General features: G+C 38.4%; 3 protein-coding genes across 6 annotated transcripts in view; 1 reads left to right on the forward strand and 2 right to left on the reverse strand.

Annotated features, from left to right (window-relative positions):
- The window catches only part of LOC132095263 (zinc finger MYM-type protein 2-like), a 28695-nt gene extending 27343 nt beyond the window's left edge, over positions 1-1352 (forward strand). For both annotated transcript variants that reach the window (XM_059500091.1, XM_059500092.1), the window contains exon 23: positions 576-1352. In XM_059500091.1, the coding sequence (XP_059356074.1) occupies positions 576-762 (187 nt within the window). In that variant the 3' untranslated portion in view covers positions 763-1352. The remainder of the gene's footprint in view (positions 1-575) is intronic.
- Positions 1353-12384: 11032 nt separating this feature from the next.
- On the reverse strand, positions 12385-16143 carry gja3 (gap junction protein, alpha 3). Of its 3 annotated transcripts, none has more exons than XM_059500093.1 (3): positions 16090-16143; positions 15035-15098; positions 12385-14009 (listed from the first exon to the last, which is right to left on the reverse strand). In XM_059500093.1, the coding sequence occupies exon 3, from the start codon at positions 13972-13974 to the stop codon at positions 12661-12663; it is 1314 nt and encodes a 437-aa protein (XP_059356076.1). In that variant the 5' UTR covers positions 13975-14009; positions 15035-15098; positions 16090-16143; the 3' UTR covers positions 12385-12660. The 3 variants fall into 3 exon arrangements, with proteins under 3 accessions (XP_059356076.1, XP_059356077.1, XP_059356078.1); XM_059500094.1 differs by lacking the exon at positions 16090-16143 and adding an exon at positions 15807-15976; XM_059500095.1 differs by lacking the exons at positions 15035-15098; positions 16090-16143 and adding an exon at positions 14255-14862.
- Positions 16144-18789: 2646 nt separating this feature from the next.
- gjb8 (gap junction protein beta 8) lies at positions 18790-21586 on the reverse strand. Its single transcript, XM_059500097.1, has 2 exons — positions 20898-21586; positions 18790-20056 (listed from the first exon to the last, which is right to left on the reverse strand). Exon 2 carries the CDS (start codon positions 20030-20032, stop codon positions 19232-19234), a length of 801 nt encoding a protein of 266 aa, XP_059356080.1. The 5' UTR covers positions 20033-20056; positions 20898-21586; the 3' UTR covers positions 18790-19231.
- Positions 21587-21588: the final 2 nt, after the last annotated feature.

The following is a 21588-nucleotide window of genomic DNA, read 5'->3' on the forward strand; positions in this document are numbered from 1 at the left end:
TCCGTAAATATTAGGAGTGGCATGGTTCGCTGAAAAAAAAAACCGCGCTGGGACCACGGTTCAATTTAAATCTGACAAAGCATCTCTAATATGGTTTGCTATAAATAACACGTAGGCCTAAAACAAACAGGCTTCAGCTAATGTGTGTTTCTGTTGATGGATGCGCATTCTGGCTTACCAGACATTATAACAGCGATGAGGGAAAAAAATCGCAACCCTGGACAAATCATTCACTTTTGTTCAACGCGAATCCCGTATTCTGGAATATGAGCAGTCATTTATTCCGTCATCACCCAGGTGGTGATAGCACGCGCGCACAGATGAGATCTGAACAGCACACGTTAATGTGTTTAGTTTAAACTAAACTCATTTAAGCTTTGCCAGTTAAACATTTAAGAGACAAATGTTTAAAACCTCTTAGCCAGCCTCTAAATATCGTGTGTGTGTTTTTTTTTTGGTCTGTGATTTAAATAATTGTCTTTTTGTTATCAGCCAGGTTTCTAATATCACTGAATCTCTATTCCTGTAAATGGACCCAATGGGATCTGACATAATCTCTCTTCCTCTCTTCTCAGCCCGGAGTCCGTGAGACAGAGGACAGATTTTTTGTACATGAAGCCAGAGGTCTCTGCTTCCTCGGACAGTCCACTGTGGTTCAGCTCGACGCCTCTAGAGAAGAGCGCTCTGGCTAGGCTCCTGACTCGAGTGCTGCTGGTCAGAGATATCTATAAGGACAGCCAGCACGAAGAGGAGGGAGTCTAGAGGCCGATGCACTGAAGACTTCTTACTATGCTGTCATGACACCCTGTGCATCACCGACGAGCTGCTTTTCATGTCACACCCTGTCACTCTCCCTTTAAACACACTGATCCCAATACTGCTAAGAGAAGATGTCAGGATGGATTTTGATATTGGTGGGATTATGCTGATTCAGATCAGTCTTCCCAAAGACCCTAACCCTGAGGAGTTGAGGTTTTCTTGAGAAACTTGACCTACAGGATGCTGCTTTCTTCTCTCCACCCCCTAAAACGCACCCTTTTCTTCAATTTGTTGGAAACTTTGTTTCATGTAGCATTACATGTGAGGCCACTGTGGTCTGAAAATATTCAGATAGAAGACAGGAACTTTGGTCCTGTGAAGTAATGGATTCAAGGAGGCATTTTATTTTTTTTCTTCCTGCCCAACCAAGCCTTCTAAAGATAACATTTATTTATTACTGTTGATTGACGTTTGTAAAAGAGAGAGTCAAAGATTTTCTAACGGCAGGGCAGGGTGTGTGTGTTAGATGCTGTGCCATGTGTGCAATTTCTCTGGCCTTCCATAGGAGCATTAAATCCTGCTGCAGCCCTGGACCTCTTTGTGTGAGTGGTATGAGTGTGTTTGTGAATGTACGTGTCTCTTTTTCCCTCCCCTTTTTGTTGTTTTGGAGTGGATTGGACAGGAGTTAGTGCTGCGCAGCCAATACGTTACTGGCATTGAACCTTTAAGTGTGAAATTATTCCTCTGAACAATCAAGTATATGAAATTTGACGTTACGCTGATTACACCGATAAGCAGAGACATGTTGTCAATGTTTAAACATTGTCTTAGAATTTGCTCTGTACCCTTCCTGGAGTCGAGAGTAATTTGAAGGATGTGCGTGTGCACAAAACTTATTAAACATTGTTCAAAAAGCTTCACTTATGCAAGAGTAAAAGTGATTTATTTATAAGGTACAAAGTCGGTGGAGTTTGTTTTCATAGTTTTTACGATTATTTCCTTGACCTTTCCTACCAATAAATTACAAGCTAATTTTTTGGTCTCATAATGGTTTACCTTAAGACCCTTTTAAAAATCTGATTAATTCGGACCATGAAATGTGAATCTTCAGTTTGTCATTTTGTTTCCATCTCTTGCCTTCCATTGGACTGTAAGGGTTAGGAGTGTGTAACTTAAAAGATGCGAGTTTAGATGTTTTGTGCTTGTTAAGCCAAGCTCATCATTAGGTGTATGGGGTTTTGAAAGTTATTACACTTTGGCACCTAACTCATCCTGCATAATTATTATTATTATTATTTTTATTTGATTTATTTTTTGCAGTGAACATTAACAATAACTTAAACCATGCAGCTTTAAGAAAAAGTTCTTGGAGAGATCCACTAGAGTAGTACATGGAATCATTTATACTACCTTTCAATATTTTGAATATTCTTCACATTTTAATATAACTGTAAAGTTATCAAAACTAAAAAAAAAAATAGTGTCCAAAAATTTCTTCCAAAAAGCCACTGTAGTTTACAACTCTGAATATCGCAAACTTTACAAGGTGCACCCTGCTATTAAAGATATTTGTCCATTTTTTTTTTTTTACTTTTTCTATTTTTTTTTCCCCTCCACAATTTATTTTAGTTTTGTAAAGACATTCAGACAGGGGAACAAATAATATTTGCCTCAACAAAAAAAAAAACCTTCAGATTAAATTTTGTTTTTCCCATATCAAAATGCTTTCCTATGACAGCACAATATACAGTGAGCTGTATATTGATTACCCTATCAAGCTGTTCAAAGGTTTATTCAAAGCCCATTCACACCAAGAACATTAACTACAACAATAACTATTAGTGTCTACACCGACGCATGGTAAGATTCAGTTTATTATATACAAGCACACATTGAAGATTTGTCATCTGCAGCTTTAAATGCTCAAGCTCTAAAGCAGCAATGGATTCTGATTTGCTGTTACTGTTATTATTGTTCATTAGCTGAAAAAAAAAAATTCTTCTGAAAGTGATTCCAGGGATATCATTCCTCTCTGTCGTTATACTTATAGATGTGGTGTGGTGAACCCTATTCTCTTATAATTAATAATAATAATTAAAGGGATACTCCACCCCAAAATGAACATTTTGTCATTAATTACTTACCGCCATGTCATTCCAAACCTGTAAGAGCTTAATTCGTCTTTTGAACACAATTTAAGATATTTTGGATGAAAACCAGGAGGCCTGTGAATGTCCCATTGACTGCCAAGTGAGTTACACTGTTAAGGTCCAGAAAAAGACATAGAATAATCCATCTATTCAGCCGTGTTCAGAAGTTTATTAAAAGCCCTTTCACACCAAGAACGGTGTGGCACCTGCTGAATGATTAAATGTAAATGCAAATAAAGGAGTGAGCATGGTCTGCAACCATCTTTAGTTAGGTGGTACATGTCAAAATAACTTCCAGGACCCAATGTTTTAGCAAATTGAGCTACAGTAGCTCCTCTGTGAGGTCAGATCTGACAGGCTAGCCTTCACTCCCCACATGCCTCAGTGAGTCTTGGGCACCCATGACCCTGATGCCAGTTAGGTTTTTGTTAGGTACTAATTACTGCATACCAGGAACACACCACAAGACTTGGCGTTTTGGAGATGTTCTGACCCTGTCGTCTAGCCATCCCTATTTGGCTCTTGTCTAAGGCACCCAATTTAGAATGCCTCCCTAGTGAAGCCACATCGGCCAACATTTGTTTTAATATTGTCCCAGAGTTGAGCCAGGCCTGCTGTTGTAACGTAACATTGGACTACTTTTATTTCCAGGTTGTATTGCATGAGCTCTTTCTGAGTGACATGAGCTCACTTGGCACCAATGGTTGGTATCATCTCCTCCCAAATGAACACATGGTTCACAGACCAAGCCTCTTGATGGACTTTATACCAGTAGGTGTCCCATGTCAGTATCCATGCCGGGACATGGGGAAGCACAAGGTCATTGCAGTCGCTGGTCATGTGACAGGAAATGGCTTCCAGGAGGATGTATGATGTCCTGTTTTCACTAAGGCTGCCAGAGTTGACTGACGAGCAGCGGTGTTATTATGGACAGTACAGCACTCCCCTTTTCATTATAAATAAGAGTTATGCTACATGCTTATCTATTTATATGGCATTGGAGCTACTGTGGTGAAACTGGAAGAAGAGGATATGCAGAAATGATAGCTTTTGTGACAGGACGTGTTTAGCTAACATTTGAAACAACATTTTATAAGATCGTAAACCGCTTTTCTTGTAAAATAGGAATTAACCATAATGGTTAAGGCTATAAGGGATACAGCTAAAGCTACTGGGCATGCACACATCAATATAACTAGATGTATATGTTAATAAAACACAATAGAATAGGTCGAAAATTTAATTTATCGTTAGCTTTCGGTTTTTGCTGTATCCTTTCTTGCCACAACCGAAGATAACAGTCTTTCACAAACACTAAATAAGTGGTGTGGTCTGATTAGCAAGTTTCCACAGTCAAAACAATCCATTGTCTATATTGTCAATAGACAAAATCATTTTTAAACGAACGCGCTTTCTGCAGGTAAACACAAGTGAATCTGCAGAAATCCATGTGGAAAATATTTCACCCTCACGCGAAATTCTGATTCTTTGGATTCTTATTGAGCTTACTGGATTTTGTTCATGAAAATTAGATGAACAATAAATATGAGCATACTTTTAATTAGGTGAAATGTAACTGGATTTAGGGATTTTAACAAATAATGTATTAAACTCTTCTTAACTTGAGATGCCTGCTACTACTTCTGTTCTATGACAAAATTCATTTGATAAAAGATGAAATAGCTTTAAAAAAATGGCTAGCCTGTACAGTCCTAAAGCAGCTCTGTGTAGTTCTCTGTATTTTTGGGACTTTAGAGCCCCTTACAGTTAAGTCAGTTGAATTCACGTTAATATATCACTGTCATAGGCTTCATCCGAAAGTGTATGCAGCTGCCTCGCTGCAGTATGAGGGAATGATTTTGCAGGCAGAGTTTTTCACGAAGGCACCACATGAAAGTCATTTCAGACTGACTTCTGAGGCAGCGTAATGGTTTAATGACCTACAACAAAATAGAACAAGTTTTGGTGATAAATAAACAAATATTGAATTACTATAATATTGATTTCTCGCTAGAAATAACATCAAAAGTGAAAAAGTTAGTAAGAAATATACATTTACACACAAACTGACCACCAAACGCAACTTTCAGATGCCACTTTTTTTTTTTTTTTTTAGCTCAGTCATGGAAGGTAACACACATGATTGTGGGATATTAAAGGCAGCGAAGGATACATCCTGCCTTCAAAATTCTCTCCTCCGGAGACAGGAAGTAAAGCAGAATTTGGATTCAGACGTGCCTTGATGCCTTTTTCAAAAAAAAAAAAAGCTTAAGTACATTTGTTTAAAAGAGTACTTTATTTGAGGCCAGATTATTTATTTTGCAGTGTATGGGCCAGTAAACAGCCAATCAGAACACCACAGCAGCAACATGCAAAAACCAGTTAGAGCCCCTTAGCAACCACATAACAATGTGCTATAAACCAATAAGAACATCCTAGCAAATGCATGGTAACATTCGTAAACAAAAGCCTCTCACATTTTCACAACTTGTACCTGAGGTCTTACATGAGCTATTATTTTATAGGCAAGTTTTTTTATAGGCACAATCTCTTGACATTTGTTTGTTCATCCTGAGCCGGCAGCACTCTTTGATCAGATTTGTCATTAATGTTGACTAATGAGCCAGGAGAGTAGACACTATGGAGTGAGTTCAAACAGACACCGTGATCCATGAGGAAGCAAATCAGTTGAAAGGGTACCATACTGTTGATACACAGTTTATTTGTGGCACTGAATCATTTGGGGTGGAAAGTGTCATAGTGTATTATTACTTATTGAACTGAGACATCATCACAGTCACAGTGTGATCCGTTTTCTAATTTAATAGTTTTATTACAAATTATCAGCATAGAGTACGAGTAAAAATAACATGAATTTCATATTTTCTTAGTATTTTGGTATGTTCTGATTCACTTAAACATCTGACATGATGTACAGAAGTTCCAAAGAGCAATGTCAAAATTTTAAATATTTGATACGTCACCTATTCCCTTTCATTGAAACATGCCAATTTCTAGATTGTTTATTTTACAGGTTTAAGATTTTCAGACTTATAGACTTTTTTTTTTGTGTGTAAATTTTCAATAAAAACATTTGAGCCCTTTTGATACCACAGCTGTTTTTTCCAGGACGTGTCCCTTGCTGGGCATCCAGTAGGGGGCGTCCTACGTTGGGCGTGTGCGTTGGAGCCAAAATTAAACCAGGGCGGGCTGGGGAGGAATGGAGACATTAAATTCTTTCACATTTGGGTGTGAGTTTTGTTTCCAGGTAAATGGCCATCGCTCTCCATGAGGGCACGACTCTGATCCCTGCTTCAGGAGCGCTGGAATGTTGTCTCTGTTTTTTTTCTGTTTGAGTGACGCAAAGCACGCTGAGGTTACCCCACCTATTTGAGTGTGCTTGTGAACTTTGGCACCTCCCTGCGTTTGTGAGCTTTATGTGTGTGGATGTTTTCTCTGTACTGCATGGTGCACAAATCTGCTTAACATTTCAGTTAAAAAAAATCCAAATTATGTACACGAGAGATAAATCAGCGGCTAGAAAGAGAAGAACGGGCTGTTTTGTAAAGGCACGTGCAGGTATGACAAACCCTCTTTTTTTTTTTTTGAAGAGGCAGCTTTTTTCTTTCTTTTCCATCAGTTAGAGTTGGCCAGACTCCAATAACTTGTCCCATTGATCTAAAGCGAAAACGACCCTGAGCGCACACACAGCCGACCGAGCGAGAGGGCAGGCGGATGTAAAAACATTTTTTCACCCTCGTGGTTTTTTTGTTTGTGCTCAATCCCCAGTCCTTTCAGGGGACATAAAGAAAGCGCTGCCCTCAGCAGGGTCATCTGGGATAGAGCCGCGGCAGAGGCGAGAGACAGACTATAGGTGGCGATTAGGCCCTCTAATGTGTGATGAATCCTTTTAGAATCACATGATATGAACTAATGTTACCATTTAATTATAAAACAACAGCGAGCGAGCTGAGGGAGGAGGAGATTGTGTTGGAGGGGGGATCACGGTGACCAGCTGTACTAAAGTGAGAACCGCCAGTATGAATGACCACCACAATTCTCACATTTTTATTTCTACATGAGCTTTAAAAAGCATGTTAAAATGGCCCTGCTCATGTAAGCTATCAGTCGGAATTACACTCTTGGACACCTGTTGTCCCATCCAGCTCAACTTCAAGGGCTTATTTGTAGTGATGTTAAATTTAGGATGACCTATCTAGTAGAAAGCAGTGGGATTACCAGTGTAAGAGTATACAGAACAACAGTCCACATGGACATTGTGAACGAAACACCGATTCACTGTCACTGCCATTTTGCTCTTAGATACTTCCTCTTGTTTAGTATGTAAGCGTGAGTCCAGACATTCTCTGTACTGAACTAGAATGGTGCTGGAGTGTGTTCAGAGAGATCTGTGCGCCGTGCCATTATCTTCTGGGTCATTCTACAATCACGGTGGCAGATGCTCTTTCAGCTGGCAAAAGGTCAAGCTGAAATGCACACAACTCCTATGCAATACCAGGCCCCACTTTATATTTGGTGTGTTTAAGTTTAGTTTAGTTTATTAGTTTATAATAACATGGACAGTCTCCTTTCATAAAAAGAGCAGCTTAAGCCTCTACGGCTAATTTCCAGCTGTACTATAACTGTATTGCAACTAAGTATTATCTGCTTAATAATAAAATAATGAATTGTTAGGCACAATGTACCTGTTGTGTTTATGTTTAATTTATAAACACTTTTGCTGCTATTGGGGTGGGCTATGGGTAAAGTTAGGGGCAGGTTCGGTGATCTGGTTAGGTTTAAGGGATAGAAGTGTCAACAGTGTAATTATATAATTACAGGATGCTATTTTCAAATAGAAGTACCATGTAAAAATATGTATGTACACAATACGTGCATTGTATCAAGTAATACTTTTAAATGTAAGTCCATAGTAGTTAAGGTTACTTAATATAAAGGGTCCTAATAGGATACATGATTTAAAGAAAAATTAGAACTGTAATTTATAATCTATGATTTTTTTTACTTCTGTTACTGCTCCTTAATACAGCAGTAGTATAAACAGGTTAGAAAAATATTTGTACATTTACCTAAATATAAATATAGTGATTTGATATAAAGACATTTAATTAAAAAAGGTAATTAATTGTAATTATTATGTTTTGTTTTATTTAAAATGTTTGTTTTTTTATCAGTTATCACTAAATTAAAACACACTTTAGAAGTTAGCTTAGTGTTACTCTGCTATGCCTTAGATTATATTGTTAATAAAAAATATTGATAATTAATTTATATTTTTAATAACCATGGTCCTCTTTAAAACCTCGAAAAATCTACGCAAAGAGATAGGTATTCCGTAATTAATTTAGTTTTAAACCCAGTTTGACTTTCTTTCATCTGTGAAATATTTAAGAAGATTTTTGATAAATGTTGATATCCAAACTCTCTTGGTGAACTGTGACAAAAATAAATAAATAAATAAGCCTTGAGACATTTCTCAAAATAATTATTTTATGTTCCAGATGAGAAGGTGTGGCAGCAGGTTTGGAACGTCATGAGGGTGCGTAAATGATGACAGAATTTTCACTTTTGGATGAACTATCCCTTTAAGCTGTCATTGAATTGTCAGTGGTGTTACGGCTTCCTGTCACAGTTAATTAGGAGCAAAAAAACAAAATAGCAAATGGCAAAACTAAATGGCAGCCAAGGAATATTATTCAGAAAATGATACATTTTTAAATTGTACAATTATTTAGTGTAGCTCTGATTGCAATTAGATTATGGAAATTAAGTAACTGGCATCACAGTATGATCCAATTACTGTGTTGTAATGTTGAACATCAACGGTCATTAACTGCACATGCACACCTTGGTCCAGACTGGGCCCCAAACATATTGAGTGGCTTTCCTGATATAAACAACACAGCACAGTGGTATTCAGGCAGAGAGGCTGCATGAATTTCCAAGGTGATTAAAGGCTATAAATAACTGCCTGTGTGTTTTTAGTTCTGGGATGATGAAGCCAAGTGCTCACACAGACACACAGACCCTGCCCTTCTTAGATAGCATTGCAACCTTCATCCCGCAGACAACCAATCGAATGACACCCCTCAAACACTGGACTTAACACCTACTGCATATCACCTCCTCTTCGATGACTGGCTCCATACTCTTTTCCCCACGAACCAATACTATCCATTTTTTAAGCCATTGTTTTGCTCTTCTCATAGCAATCATTGATTACTGTCCTTGTTCTTATCATAATATATATTGATACTCCAAATAAGCTCTGTTTATTGAAACCATCACATGAGGTTTGCCAGTTTCAAATGTGCATTGTCTCTCTAATCCTTTGGCCCTAAAATAACCCAACACACTTGTCCTCTCATAGATATCTAGACACCGAGCACATGAAACATGTTTGTGTGTGTGTGTGTGTGTGTGTGTGTGTGTGTGACAGAGTCTGTTGTCCCACAACACACAGCATGTGCTGACTAAATGCAATAAGTGTCAATTAACAAACCAGTACGGTGAGAATTAAAGTTCTCTAAACTTGAACTCCACTGTCAGATCTGATGGTTTAAAGCTGGAAGTGTTGAGATCCAGCTCCTCTAAACATGCTTTCACTGTCTCCCATGAAATGAATCCATTTAACTTTTCTCCCGGTGAATATATATATTTCATTTGATGTTTATAGTTTATAATTTAAAATAATTTACTGTCAAATGTGACTAGCCATATAATACAAGGATGATGGATCAAGTTGTTTTTCCTTATTCCTAATAGATTTCCCGCAGTCTTGGGTTTTTGCAGACAAGGTGCCTCTGATCCAGTGTTTAAACCCTGTCACCAGAATAAATCCTCTTTTTTGAGAGATCCTGTCATTTTTTTAGTATTAAATGTGAAATGACCACAGACATGACATAGATCATCCTCTGGCCTGCACGGTTTTGCCGTTCCCTCACAGAGGGAGGACTGTGCTAATTGTGTGGGTGATGTGTCATTTCAGTGTCCCTCATGATTCAGTCTCATTCTCACTTCCCCTCTAGGAATCTGGATTCTGGAGTAGAGGACTGATAAGCATAAGGTCAGAGGTCAACGAGTGCTAGTTCTCGTTTGAGTTCTCAGGCTTCCTGCGAATTTGTTTCTCATTATGGTGTTGTTCTTGATGGTTTGGGCCTGGATCATATAAAATTGCATAATGCCTTGACAGGGGTTAGCATCATTAACTTTTAAAATTAAGTGGGGGTTGGTTAAAAATGACAAAATGTCTTAATTACCTTCTAACCTGTAGAAAGATCTCAAAGTTCTGTGAAAGTTTCAGTTTATGAGCCTTTTTAGTGAACAGACCAGCACTTGAGAGCATTTAACATCAATAACGTTTAATATGAGTTTTGACGCCTGCCATGTACAATGAAAAAGACAGAGGAGCCTACATTTATGGTACAAAAAGTTTATTTAGTAACAGCTTTGTAAACATTTGAGGTAAATGAACATTTACATCAACTTGTTCTTATAAAATTGAATACACAAGGCACTTCTCTTAAGACAGCATTGAAACAGGCTGCTGTTCTGAGCATATGTAGGTGGTTCATTTCCCTGATTGGTCAGAATAATCAGCTCTGCTAGAGAAAGTCAGTTCAAGAAGTTCAAGAAATGAGTGCTATCTGAGAATAATGGGCTGCAACTAAGTACACTACAAATGGATTGAGATAGGAAAGAGCTGGCTGGCTGGCCAATTCAAATTCAGAATGGATGAAATGCTATAATGCACAAAGTTCAAATTTTTTGCGGTCCTTTCAGGCCACCACAACAGTCCTAAAATAAAACATGGGAAACGTGTATATTTCTTATACTCTACAAGTGCTGTTTTATAAATTACATTTGATGTTATTTAAGTGGAATAATACTGCCATCAACACAACGACTTTTACCATTAAGACATTTTCCTTTAAGGATCAAAAATATTTCCTCCTTTCAATGTAAGAATTATTCAACAGTGTCTTTTGCCTAAATGTGCAAATCTTCAACTATTTACTAAAATGTAAACTTTAAGAGCCAAAAAATGACAAAAAACACACTTTCATTTTTGGATACATTAAAACGGCAGAAAATAAATAACATACATCTGTAAATACTGTGATCTGATAAAACCATGAGTAATACTGTCCTAAGCACAAACTCTGTGTGATGAAGCAATGCACTATTTCTATTTCAGGGCTGTCTGTCTCTTTAAATGGATTGCAGAAATATAGACCTGATAATAAAAGCGATGTACATTGTGTTTGAATGGGTCTCAACAACGGTTTTGTAAAGGTTTAAAAAAAAAAAAAAGTTGTGCTGTCAAGTTGCTATGAGTTGTTATGTTTACAGAAGGCATGTTCTCTATACAACAGCAGTGAAAATGAGGGCCTCACAATAACCTGAAACTGGACCAAAAAAAGAGAGAACATTATGAGGGATAAACTCTATATCAGCATAAGACACTTGCAGCATCTTTTTATGTCCATTTTGAAGTAACTACTTTTTGGCAACCACGAACTGACTACAGAAAAGCAATGTTTTTGATAACTGTTTTTGTACTCATTCTCAACCAATTGCTTTCATTTTTAGAAAATGCTCAAACTTTTTGAAATAAAAACCAATACGGATTTCAAATGTCACATGTAATGAGAGTTAGTCCTCCCCTCATCTGATTAACTACTTCAGAAGTGATCATGTATTCCTGATGGCAAGATTGGACATGGTCATATATCAAAACTCTCAAATCCAACAGAGGAGCAGGATGTGAACTTCACATCATGGGATTGAAAAAAAGAAAAAAGAAACTTGGTCCAGAGAAGTACACAAGCTATATGAATTAAAACTCTGCACCATTCAGCAGTACAACAGTTATCTAAATATTTCACTTGCCTCAGTTATATTCTCATTTTTCTCTGTGATGCATTAAAGTTTGCAACTTTTATCAGGCAATGTGCTTTTTACTTTTTTCTTCCTCAAACTTTTGATTTCTCTTAACAGTGAGGAAATGTAGAGACAGATGCTGGAACAACATTTTTAAATTGGGTGTTCATGATTTGACAACGTCTTTCTTTGATTACTTCAATCTCTCTCTTTTTTCCTATTTGTCTCATATCCCAAGACCCTGCCTGTGAAAACCTAACTAAAGTCTTTTTTTTTCTACATAAAATCATATTGACTGAGTATGGCCATGTCAAAGATCGAAATCATTGTGAAATTAATTGTTGAAATCAAACTTTGATGCTTGTTATCTCATAATTCGATTTTGAGAATTTAGCTTGAATTTCACAGATGGGTCACAAATACTTTAAAAAATAATAATACATGTCTACTCTGTCATTGACCACTCAATACGCAGTGTATTTATATTGTACTTTAAGTGTATTTTTGCTTATTTGTAACCTGTAATGTACTGCAAACATTTTATAGACTGAATGGAAATTTTTACAGCCTTGTTTAAGTGACATTTGTTTTATGAATCATTGAGATACTGTTGTAACATAATCTGCATCAGATGTGCTGCTCCATTCAGCTACTGCATAACACTAACCAGCATTCAGAAGCCATAAGAGATGACTAAACTCTTTTTACATTGCAAAATGGAATAAATAATGAATGGAATTATTTTTTTTTTTCATTCCAGCAATCTGCCTCTTTTTTCCCTCTTGTTTTTTGGTGTATTTTTTTGTGTTTTTGTCCACAAAAACCTGCGCTTTGCAGTGGAGAGCCACTACACCGCCAAATCATTGGGCCTCGCTCTCGCGCTGCTAGCTTTGCTAGCCCTGCTCAGTCGTCGAGCATCAGTGAAAATGACGGGCGGCTCATGCATCTCCACCGTGGTGGTGACGTGCCCCTCCTCTGGCCCGCTGCTCGAACCACCGCCAGGGGAGGTGGGGGCGCCAGCCTGCCGAGCGGCTTCTTTGGCTTGCCGCCCATTGTTGGAGGAGCGAGATGAGGAGGAGGAGGAAGGGGAGGGAGAGGCGGCGTTCATCTCCCGAGTCTGCTGCTCAGTGGCCAGGTTGGCCCAGTTCTGCTCGGCAGCCAGCCTGTGGTTGTTGTTGCTGATGTAGAACGGCGAGGACTCCTCCAGCTCCTCACGTAGAGGGTCCATCTTGAACTCGGCCGTTGAGGGCGCCGACACAGGCTGGAGGAACGCTCCGCCACCCACTGCCACCTCTGAGTAGTCTGGTGGGTAGCTGAGGGTGGCAGGCACAGTTCTAAATGACTCGGCCTCCGCTTCGTCTGCGTCGGGCAGCGACTCGCGGTCAGGGGCAAACTCATTGGTCATGCCCTGTTTGACCTTCTTCCATCCGAGGTGATAGATTTCTAACAAATTCAGCAAAAGGGACACGCAAGCCACCACAAGCATAAATATGATGAAGATGGTCTTTTCCGTGGGCCGGGAAATGAAGCAGTCCACCGTGTTGGGGCAGGGCCACCGCGCACACTTATACAGGGGCCGCAACTGGAAACCATAGAGGAAATACTGACCTAAAATGAACCCCACTTCAAACAGGGTCTTGAAAATGATGTTGAACACATAGGTGCGCAACAAGGCACCTCTAATACGAATTTTGCCATGCTCGTCTCTGATTGGCGGCTTCTCCTTTTTGCCGCCGCCGCCCCCACCCCGTCCACCAGACTCCCCTCCCCCTCCGTTTCTATACAGGAGTTCTTTCTCATCCTGGAGCCGACTGGCCTTTCGCAGCTCCTCCTCGCGCTCTTTACGCTTCTCTTCCATTCGAACGATGTGCAGGACATGGCCCAGGTAGATGAGCGTCGGCGTGGACACGAAGATGATTTGGAGCACCCAGAAGCGGATGTGGGAGATGGGGAAGGCCTCGTCGTAGCAGACGTTCTCGCAACCGGGTTGCTGCGTGTTGCAAGTGAAGTCCGACTGCTCATCACCCCAGACCTCCTCAGCCGCAGCTCCCAACACCAGAATCCTAAAAATGAAGAGTACTGTCAGCCAGACTTTGCCGATCACGGTCGAGTGTTCCTGTGCATTCTCCAAGAGCCGTCCAAGAAAGCTCCAGTCACCCATGCTTCACGATTTCTAGCCTAGAGAGAAAGTACAGTCTGAGGGCGAGAGAGAGAGAGAGAGAGAGAGAGAGAGAGAGAGAGAGAGAGTGGAGTCAGGAGAGAGAAAGGGTTAAAGGGGGACAGAGAGGATTCATCAGAACCAGTTAACAAAACAACGTTACTTTGTACACGAGACAGTTTGGATTATCTCTGGCCTGCACTGCCCATTTAGACAGGCACAGCTAAAGGTAAATTAACGTAAAAAAAAAAAAAAAAAACACACTCAGTCCTCATGAACTCACACAGCATTTCACGGTTCTGCATAAGATCCGAATGGTCAGCCCTAATAAAGCACTCCCCTGCACAACTTTACCAAACGACGTTAAGGAAAACCAAGCAAATCACCCTTGTCATTGATCCCTGTAAATATCACATTAAAAAAACACAATGTTTGACATAAACTTATGGATTCCGTGACCCCTGGCTATTTAACTCTCTAACTGGCTGCTATGAACCTGGCATGCACAGTGTAAGCAAACTCTCTCTGGCTCGCTTTCTCTCCAGCCACTGACACACACACATACACTCATACACACGGTCTCTTTCTTTCCTGTTCGCTTCACTGCACAGCAGGCATGTGCTGAGATCGACATTATAATGTTCAAAAACAGTTGAAAGCGTTGACTGGACAGTGATGCGTGGGACCCTGATAGAGCCAGTTTCAGGACATCAAGGTGAAAAATGCAGTGAAATATGGAGACAGGGCACTGCCAAAACCAGGCCACTTTATAGTTGTGAATCTACACTCAGATGATATCTACATCAGTATAGTTAATTGCCAGCTAAAAATGTACAATTCATTCATTCATTCACAAAAATTCATGAATCCAGAAATGAGTGTCATCTTATACCCAAAGGATTTTGATCAACACAGATTTCATCCTTATCATAATGAGCTCAAATAAACAAGAAGATTGAACTTGGTGTAACAGAACAAGGTTGATATAGTATTGTCATTAGTAAACAAAGAACCCTAAAAGAGCAAAATATACAATAGTAAGAAAAGCAATATATTTACTTACTAAAATGATTTTGTATTGAGGGCGGCAAATCCATCGACTAAGGTTCTAAATCAAGTCTATGACCCTGAAAGAGAAAATACAAGTTACATAATAATAATAATAATAGAAAACAGTTGTTTATTCATTTATTTAACTTGGTTTATTTTACATTTATATATATCTTTATACATAACTTTGTATAACTAAAATAATTATTTAGTTAGATTATTATTTTTTTAAATCCTTAAACTAGTTTAACAGATATTAGCAATTTTAGCCCTTTTATTTATTTTTTTCACTTAATTTTTTTAAATTTTTTAATTCACTTAATTTTTCACTTAATTAATTAATAATAATTAATTATTTCACTTAATTAAGGTCTATTGTGGCTCGTTTATATCAAATTATCCTCTTTTAGTCCCAAGGCAGCTATAATTTTCATTAGAGTTATTAAACTTGTTAGTTTATAATTATTAAATATCAATAATACTTAGCGTCTTTGATCTGTCAGCTAAGCATTTAATTACAAACTGCTTCTGTTTATATAATTAGCTGATGATAGTAATTGTCCACTGCTCTCATTGGTCAAACTGTCAGAGAGAGGCAGATTTTCTGTTCTTTGCAGTGATTATGCGCTCATACCTGTCATCTCAAACAACAGCTCTATGTTGTTAGTAGAAACCATCCAAAACTGAAGTCTTTAGTTGATGGCCTTCCATTTACCAAAAAGTCTTAATTAATTAATGTGGGATATAAAAGGATAAAAGATTCGTAGACCTAACTTAAAGCATACCTTGACTGAAGTAGGCAAACTTATCTAAAGAAAGCAATATCCAGCGACCACTGGTGCCACAGTTTGAGTGCGTTGAAAGCATACAGACCTCCCAAAGGTAGCAGGAGCCCTCCCCGCTCCCCCCGTTCCCAAATCCTGGCAGCACTGCCAGCTTACCAAACTCATTGAAAGTGGCCGGCCAACTTATTCATGTATAAAAGTTCTTCACACATAGACCCGAGGTGAAACTCTCGTAGAAAACCTAGTTTTTCATGGCAAACCGAGTGTGGAGACGGGGTCTCACCAAGCGCAGCTGTCTCCGGTTCCCAGCCATCGCTACTGTCACTTTGAGTGGTCATGCAGGAGTGCTGCTTTCAGAAAGTCATCGGCCAGTCAGCGCGCACGCCACGCCCCTGTCAACTGGGTACACTCATAGCCCCAACTTAACTATAGTACTCCAACTTATAACTTTACATGAAGATGCTTTATTTGACTTTATTCCACATAATATTCTAATAATAATAGTAATTATTATTATTATTATTATTATTATTATTATAGTTTAATAATAATTGTTATATTAATGATAGTAATGATAATGTTGTTAATGATTGTGATGATTAGAATTATTTGAAATAATAATAATAATAATAATAATTATACGCTTGTACAGGCGGTGATTCAAGAGTGTTGATATTTCTTGTTATAGAATTTGGACGTTTCACCGATTGTATCACTCCGCGTTGCATTCAAACAGTCCTTCATGCGTTGTTTGGCACTTTGATTCTGTTTTGGAAATATTTTCGTTAGCGGAGAAAAAAATTATGAAAAATATTTAATATTTATAATTTTCTTATTGTTAAATTCTTGTTTGCAAAACCGTTTTGCAATTAGCCTACATAACCTAATAATAAATTCACCTGCCGCAAAATTAGGCTACACTTGTGCAGATGCTCAGTTGCAATTTATTATTTTCCACTGTAGATAGGCTACTTTAGAATTTAAAATAGTAGTTTATAGTTATCGAAGCTGCATCCTATAAATTACTATTAATTAATAATATTGATAGTTCATCATCTAGCTGACTACGTCTTGTATTATTATTATTATTATTTTTATTTTTCTAAAATCCTGTCAAACGTGCACAAACTACTAGCTACTACTAAATATTGTAGAAACATAATTTTCTGTAAAGTTGCTTTGTAACGATTTGTATTGTAAAAAGCGCTATACAAATAAACTTGAATTGAATTGAATTGGATGGCAAAGTATCCGTCATACAGCAGGCCTTTCCTAAGACAGAATTCCATTGGTTTTCCACACGGAAATTACAATACTGACAAACAGCAAACATTTAATACGTTTTTTATTAAGATATTCATATTAAAAAGAAGTTGTTAGCCAAAATGTCAAAGAAATGTATAGCTACGTTTACAAACAGGTGTCTATCAAAATTATCACAGCTCACTTTAGGAAACAGCAGAAGATTCCATCAATGCCATGTGGAAACTTTGGAAACAATAATTTCCGCGGTTTAATCACAGCCTAAAGTTCAAAACTGGTCTTGGCTGACTTGTAGGGCCTCTCAGAGAGGAGAAAAACAAAGCAGAAGATAACGGACAGCTGACGAAGCGCGAGACCACAAGCGCTCACCTGTCAACAGGTGGACTGGCTGGACTGACTCGGGGTCACAGAGTCCGCGCAGCTAGTAAACGATCATCTCACTCCACTACAGCCTTGTTTGTTATCAACCTCATAAGGCACTGCGGCATAGGCTACTGAAATAAAATCCCCGGTATGGGTCAATGCAACAGATCCTTGTGAAATTACTTCAAACTAAACACAGGAGTGCAGTTGCTGAAGACATTTAAATTATGTGGTAAAATAAGCACATATAAGCACATACAAAAACACAAATCCAGCACAGCTCTGTAAATTATATACAGCTAGTCAAAACTGTTGATGGGTAGGCTAACAGAAAGAGCATGCGAGGAATTGCGTTTAAAAAGAAGTAAACGAAGCAAAACTCAGTCCTAAAAAGAAGCATTTATACACAATACAACATCGTGTAAATGATCCCTCAAAAAGAACACTCAATTTTGTGCTAAGAGGGTCTCTGAACTTCATTTATGTTGTCGTGACCACCAGGAGTCACTCTTGGGCTTTTCTAATGCCACGAGAGAGTACTGTCTGTGAGGCTATTAAGTAATTTGGAAAATTAAATTCAACAACACAGAACGTACGTACAGTGCCGTATGTAGGCTACACCCTAATCGTCTTCTGGCTTGGAGGAGGAATGTCGGTGAGCGTGATTTGACCAATTACAACATGTTCCAGAACCAACATCTTTGTTGAACCAGGTACATCATTCCAATCAACCAATCAGAATTGAGAGATATCTTTTCAGGAAAGGTCAGTTTTAGGCTTACAATCAGGATGAGGTGCTTTTTCACCCTTTTTAATCAGCTATCATTTCTATCTGATTTTAGGTATAAATTATAGGTTAATTTAGGGGTAGGGATTGTGTCAAATCTGTATTTTTGGACAGTAATGTTGATCCAGGATCAACAAAAGATGTTGATCCAGGAACATGTCTTATTTGGCAAAATCACAGCGACCAGGAATGTCAGCTCTTGAATGAAGCATGCTTGAAACCTGCTTTCAGGTTAGGCTTTGTTGTTTTCTCAGGGCAGGGTGTCAAAAACAAGATACAAAACACACCAATTCTAATGCTCTAATAGCATTAGAGAAGTTAAAGGGGTGGTCTAATGCTGTTTCATGCATTCAGAGTTATTTACACTGTTAAAGAGTTGGATTCTCATGCTAACAATGGCCAAAGTCTCAAAAAACTATTTGGGTGTATAACAGAGTATTTTTATACACACTTCCGGGTTTCTTACAAGTTTCTGAAAGTTGTTTTTTTTTTGATTGTGGCTCTTCATTACGTAATGAAGGGTGGAACTCCTTATGTGGGCATTTCTCCCGGGAGAGCAAAGCGAGAGCATACCCTTCAGTGGATGCAGTTGTTTTTTCCGGGGCAGCAATGGAGTTTCGCAAGTCTGTTTGTTGATGAAAGTTTTATAAACAAGTCCCAGATCGACGCTTGATTTGCACATCATTTGATACTGAAAGATGAAGTGGTCCCAGCTATGAAAGATCCCAGTCACGACTCGTAAGTGAAACTGCATCAAATGTCTCTGTTTTGTTGTCAATCAGTGCTTAAGTGCTCCTCACTCTGTAGAGAATCGGAAAGGTGCATCTTTCTTATATAAACATGATAAAACTTAAGACTTTTTGGAGATATGAAGGATGCAATACTACTTTATAGATCGTCATGATTAACATGTGATTGGGTGAAACTGTGTGTGTTTAGTCACCTTTAAAACACTGTCATCTCAACCCTATAACCATGTTGGTAGAATCAGTCACTGGATGTAAGGATAATCTTAAACAGTCTTATCGCTCAAGGAGTCTGAAGCAGATGACAGCAACCTTGCGTTCTTTTCATTCTGCAAGTTTGCTTTTTCTGTGGACATTTTATCTTGGTGAACAAAAGCGTGCCTTCCTTTGGCTCTGGCTGAGCACCTCAGCAATGCTTTGACAATCAGGTAGGCCAGTTCAGCCACATTGAGCACAATGCAGATGGAAGAAGATCCCACCATGAAGATGGTGAAGACTGTCTTCTCTGTTGGTCGTGAGATGAAGCAGTCAACTTTATTGGGACAGGGCCACTGCTCACACTTCACAAGACGGGCCATCTGAAACCCATCGTAGACATAATACAGAGCGTACATGAATCCAGCCTCGAAAAGGAGCCTGAAGAACAGGCTGGAGGTGTAGGTCCACCACAGCGGCCCAGTGATGGGTAGACGCCTATTCTTCAGACTCTCCAGGTCGTCCCCTTTGGGACCGCCAACTCGGTTGGCCAAAAGTCTTTTCTTTACATTATGTTTGCGATACGCCACATGCATAGCCACCATCAAAGCCGGTGTAGACACAAAGATGAGCTGCAGGCACCAGAGACGGATGTGTGAGACTGGAAAGAAGTGGTCGTAGCAGACGTTTTTGCAGCCGGGCTGTTGTGTGTTACAGGTGAAGTCAGACTGCTCATCCCCCCAGACCGTTTCGGCGGCTATTACAAGGATGCTAATGCGGAAGATGAAGAGGACAGACAGCCAGATCTTTCCCAGGCTAGTGGAGTGTTTATTTACTCCTCCCAGCTGGGCATAAAGTGCTCCCCAACTCATCCTGTCTGCTGTTGCTCTCACCTCCTAATAATCGAAAAGAAAGCGATGAATTTGAGAAACTAGATATAATATAATTTTGGACTCAATAATTGAAAATATTTTAGTTCAAATTTAAACAATATGTAAAGTTCACACACATTATATATATTTAAATGTAAATTTGAACTAAAAAAAAAATGTTAAAAACATTTTTGTCAACTTACAGTTGATTTAAATTTCAGATGACTAAAAAAATACAGAAAAATAGAATAGTATGTTTTTGAAAGACGTCTCTTATGCTCGCCAAGGCTGATCAAAAAATACATTAAAACAGATACAGTATATTACAATGATTAAAGATAATTTTATCATTGTAAAAAAAAAGATCGTCACTAAAAACTGGAGTAATGACTGCTGAAAAATCTGCTTTGCCACGACAGGAAAAAAATTAAATTTTAAAATATATTACTACAGAAAACTATTTTTTTAATTGTAACATTATACTCATTAACTCATTTACTGTATTTTTGGTCAAATTAATGCAGTCTTAGAAAGCATAAGAGACTTATTTAAAAAGCATATATATTATTCCAAACTACCAGTAGGGTAAGCATACATTTTCATGCATCGATCTTAATAAAACAAACAATAAGTCTATGTCTTCAAAAGACTCGAAATATTGAATTGAAAATACCTTCATTTAATATATAAGCTATAAATAAATCCATTAATAACATTATTAAATTCCTATTAATTATACCCTTCATTCCCACTCATTTTGGTAACTTTGGTCATATTTGGTCGAAATGAAAACGGATGAATTATCACATAATATTGTCACTTAAAAAATAGTGAAATGTCTGGCGGTTTTACAAAAGGAAGTTACCTGTTAGCCTACAAAACGATTCAGATCAAATCCATGATATATATCCGCCCAGGTGAGTTCAAATCAGCACGTTAACTTGCGGAGTTTCTTTGTGGTCTCGAGAGTGAGATGAAGTGATTTGACCGAGGACAGTGAGGGTAAGTCTAGTGCACCTGACATCGGGCGGAGTCACGGCGTTCATTGGGTGGTTCTTGAGCTCGAAGGCGTCACAACTGGAATGTTCCTGGAATGCGTCGCGCCTCAGCAGCGATCTCACTGCCGCGTCGCTAGCGTGTAGATGTGGTATTGTATTCAAACGTACAACATCTCTTAACTTTGACACAGTATAGTTCTAAATATTTCACGTCATGAGTAAACCTATAGTCGAAAAGAAAGTGTTTTTTAGTCTAATCCGTTCAGGTGCCATGAACCGTATCTATTAGGCCTAATTACATTAGATTAATACTGCAATTCAGTAAAGTTTAGGCCCACTAAAAATCTGTCTCTGCATTATTTCACAAAATATCAGGCCAAACACTAGGCTAATAGCCTGCACGAGCAAAACATAACATATATATGTATTTATTTATTAGTGGGCCTAAACTTTACTGAACTATTCACATTTAAGTTCCAGTATTAATCTAATACAAGTAGCCTAATACATACGTTAGACTAAAAATCACTTTCTATGTGATCGTAGGTTATCTACTCA

Source organism: Carassius carassius, chromosome 19, assembly GCF_963082965.1.
Source record: "Carassius carassius chromosome 19, fCarCar2.1, whole genome shotgun sequence".
Classification (NCBI taxonomy): domain Eukaryota; kingdom Metazoa; phylum Chordata; class Actinopteri; order Cypriniformes; family Cyprinidae; genus Carassius; species Carassius carassius.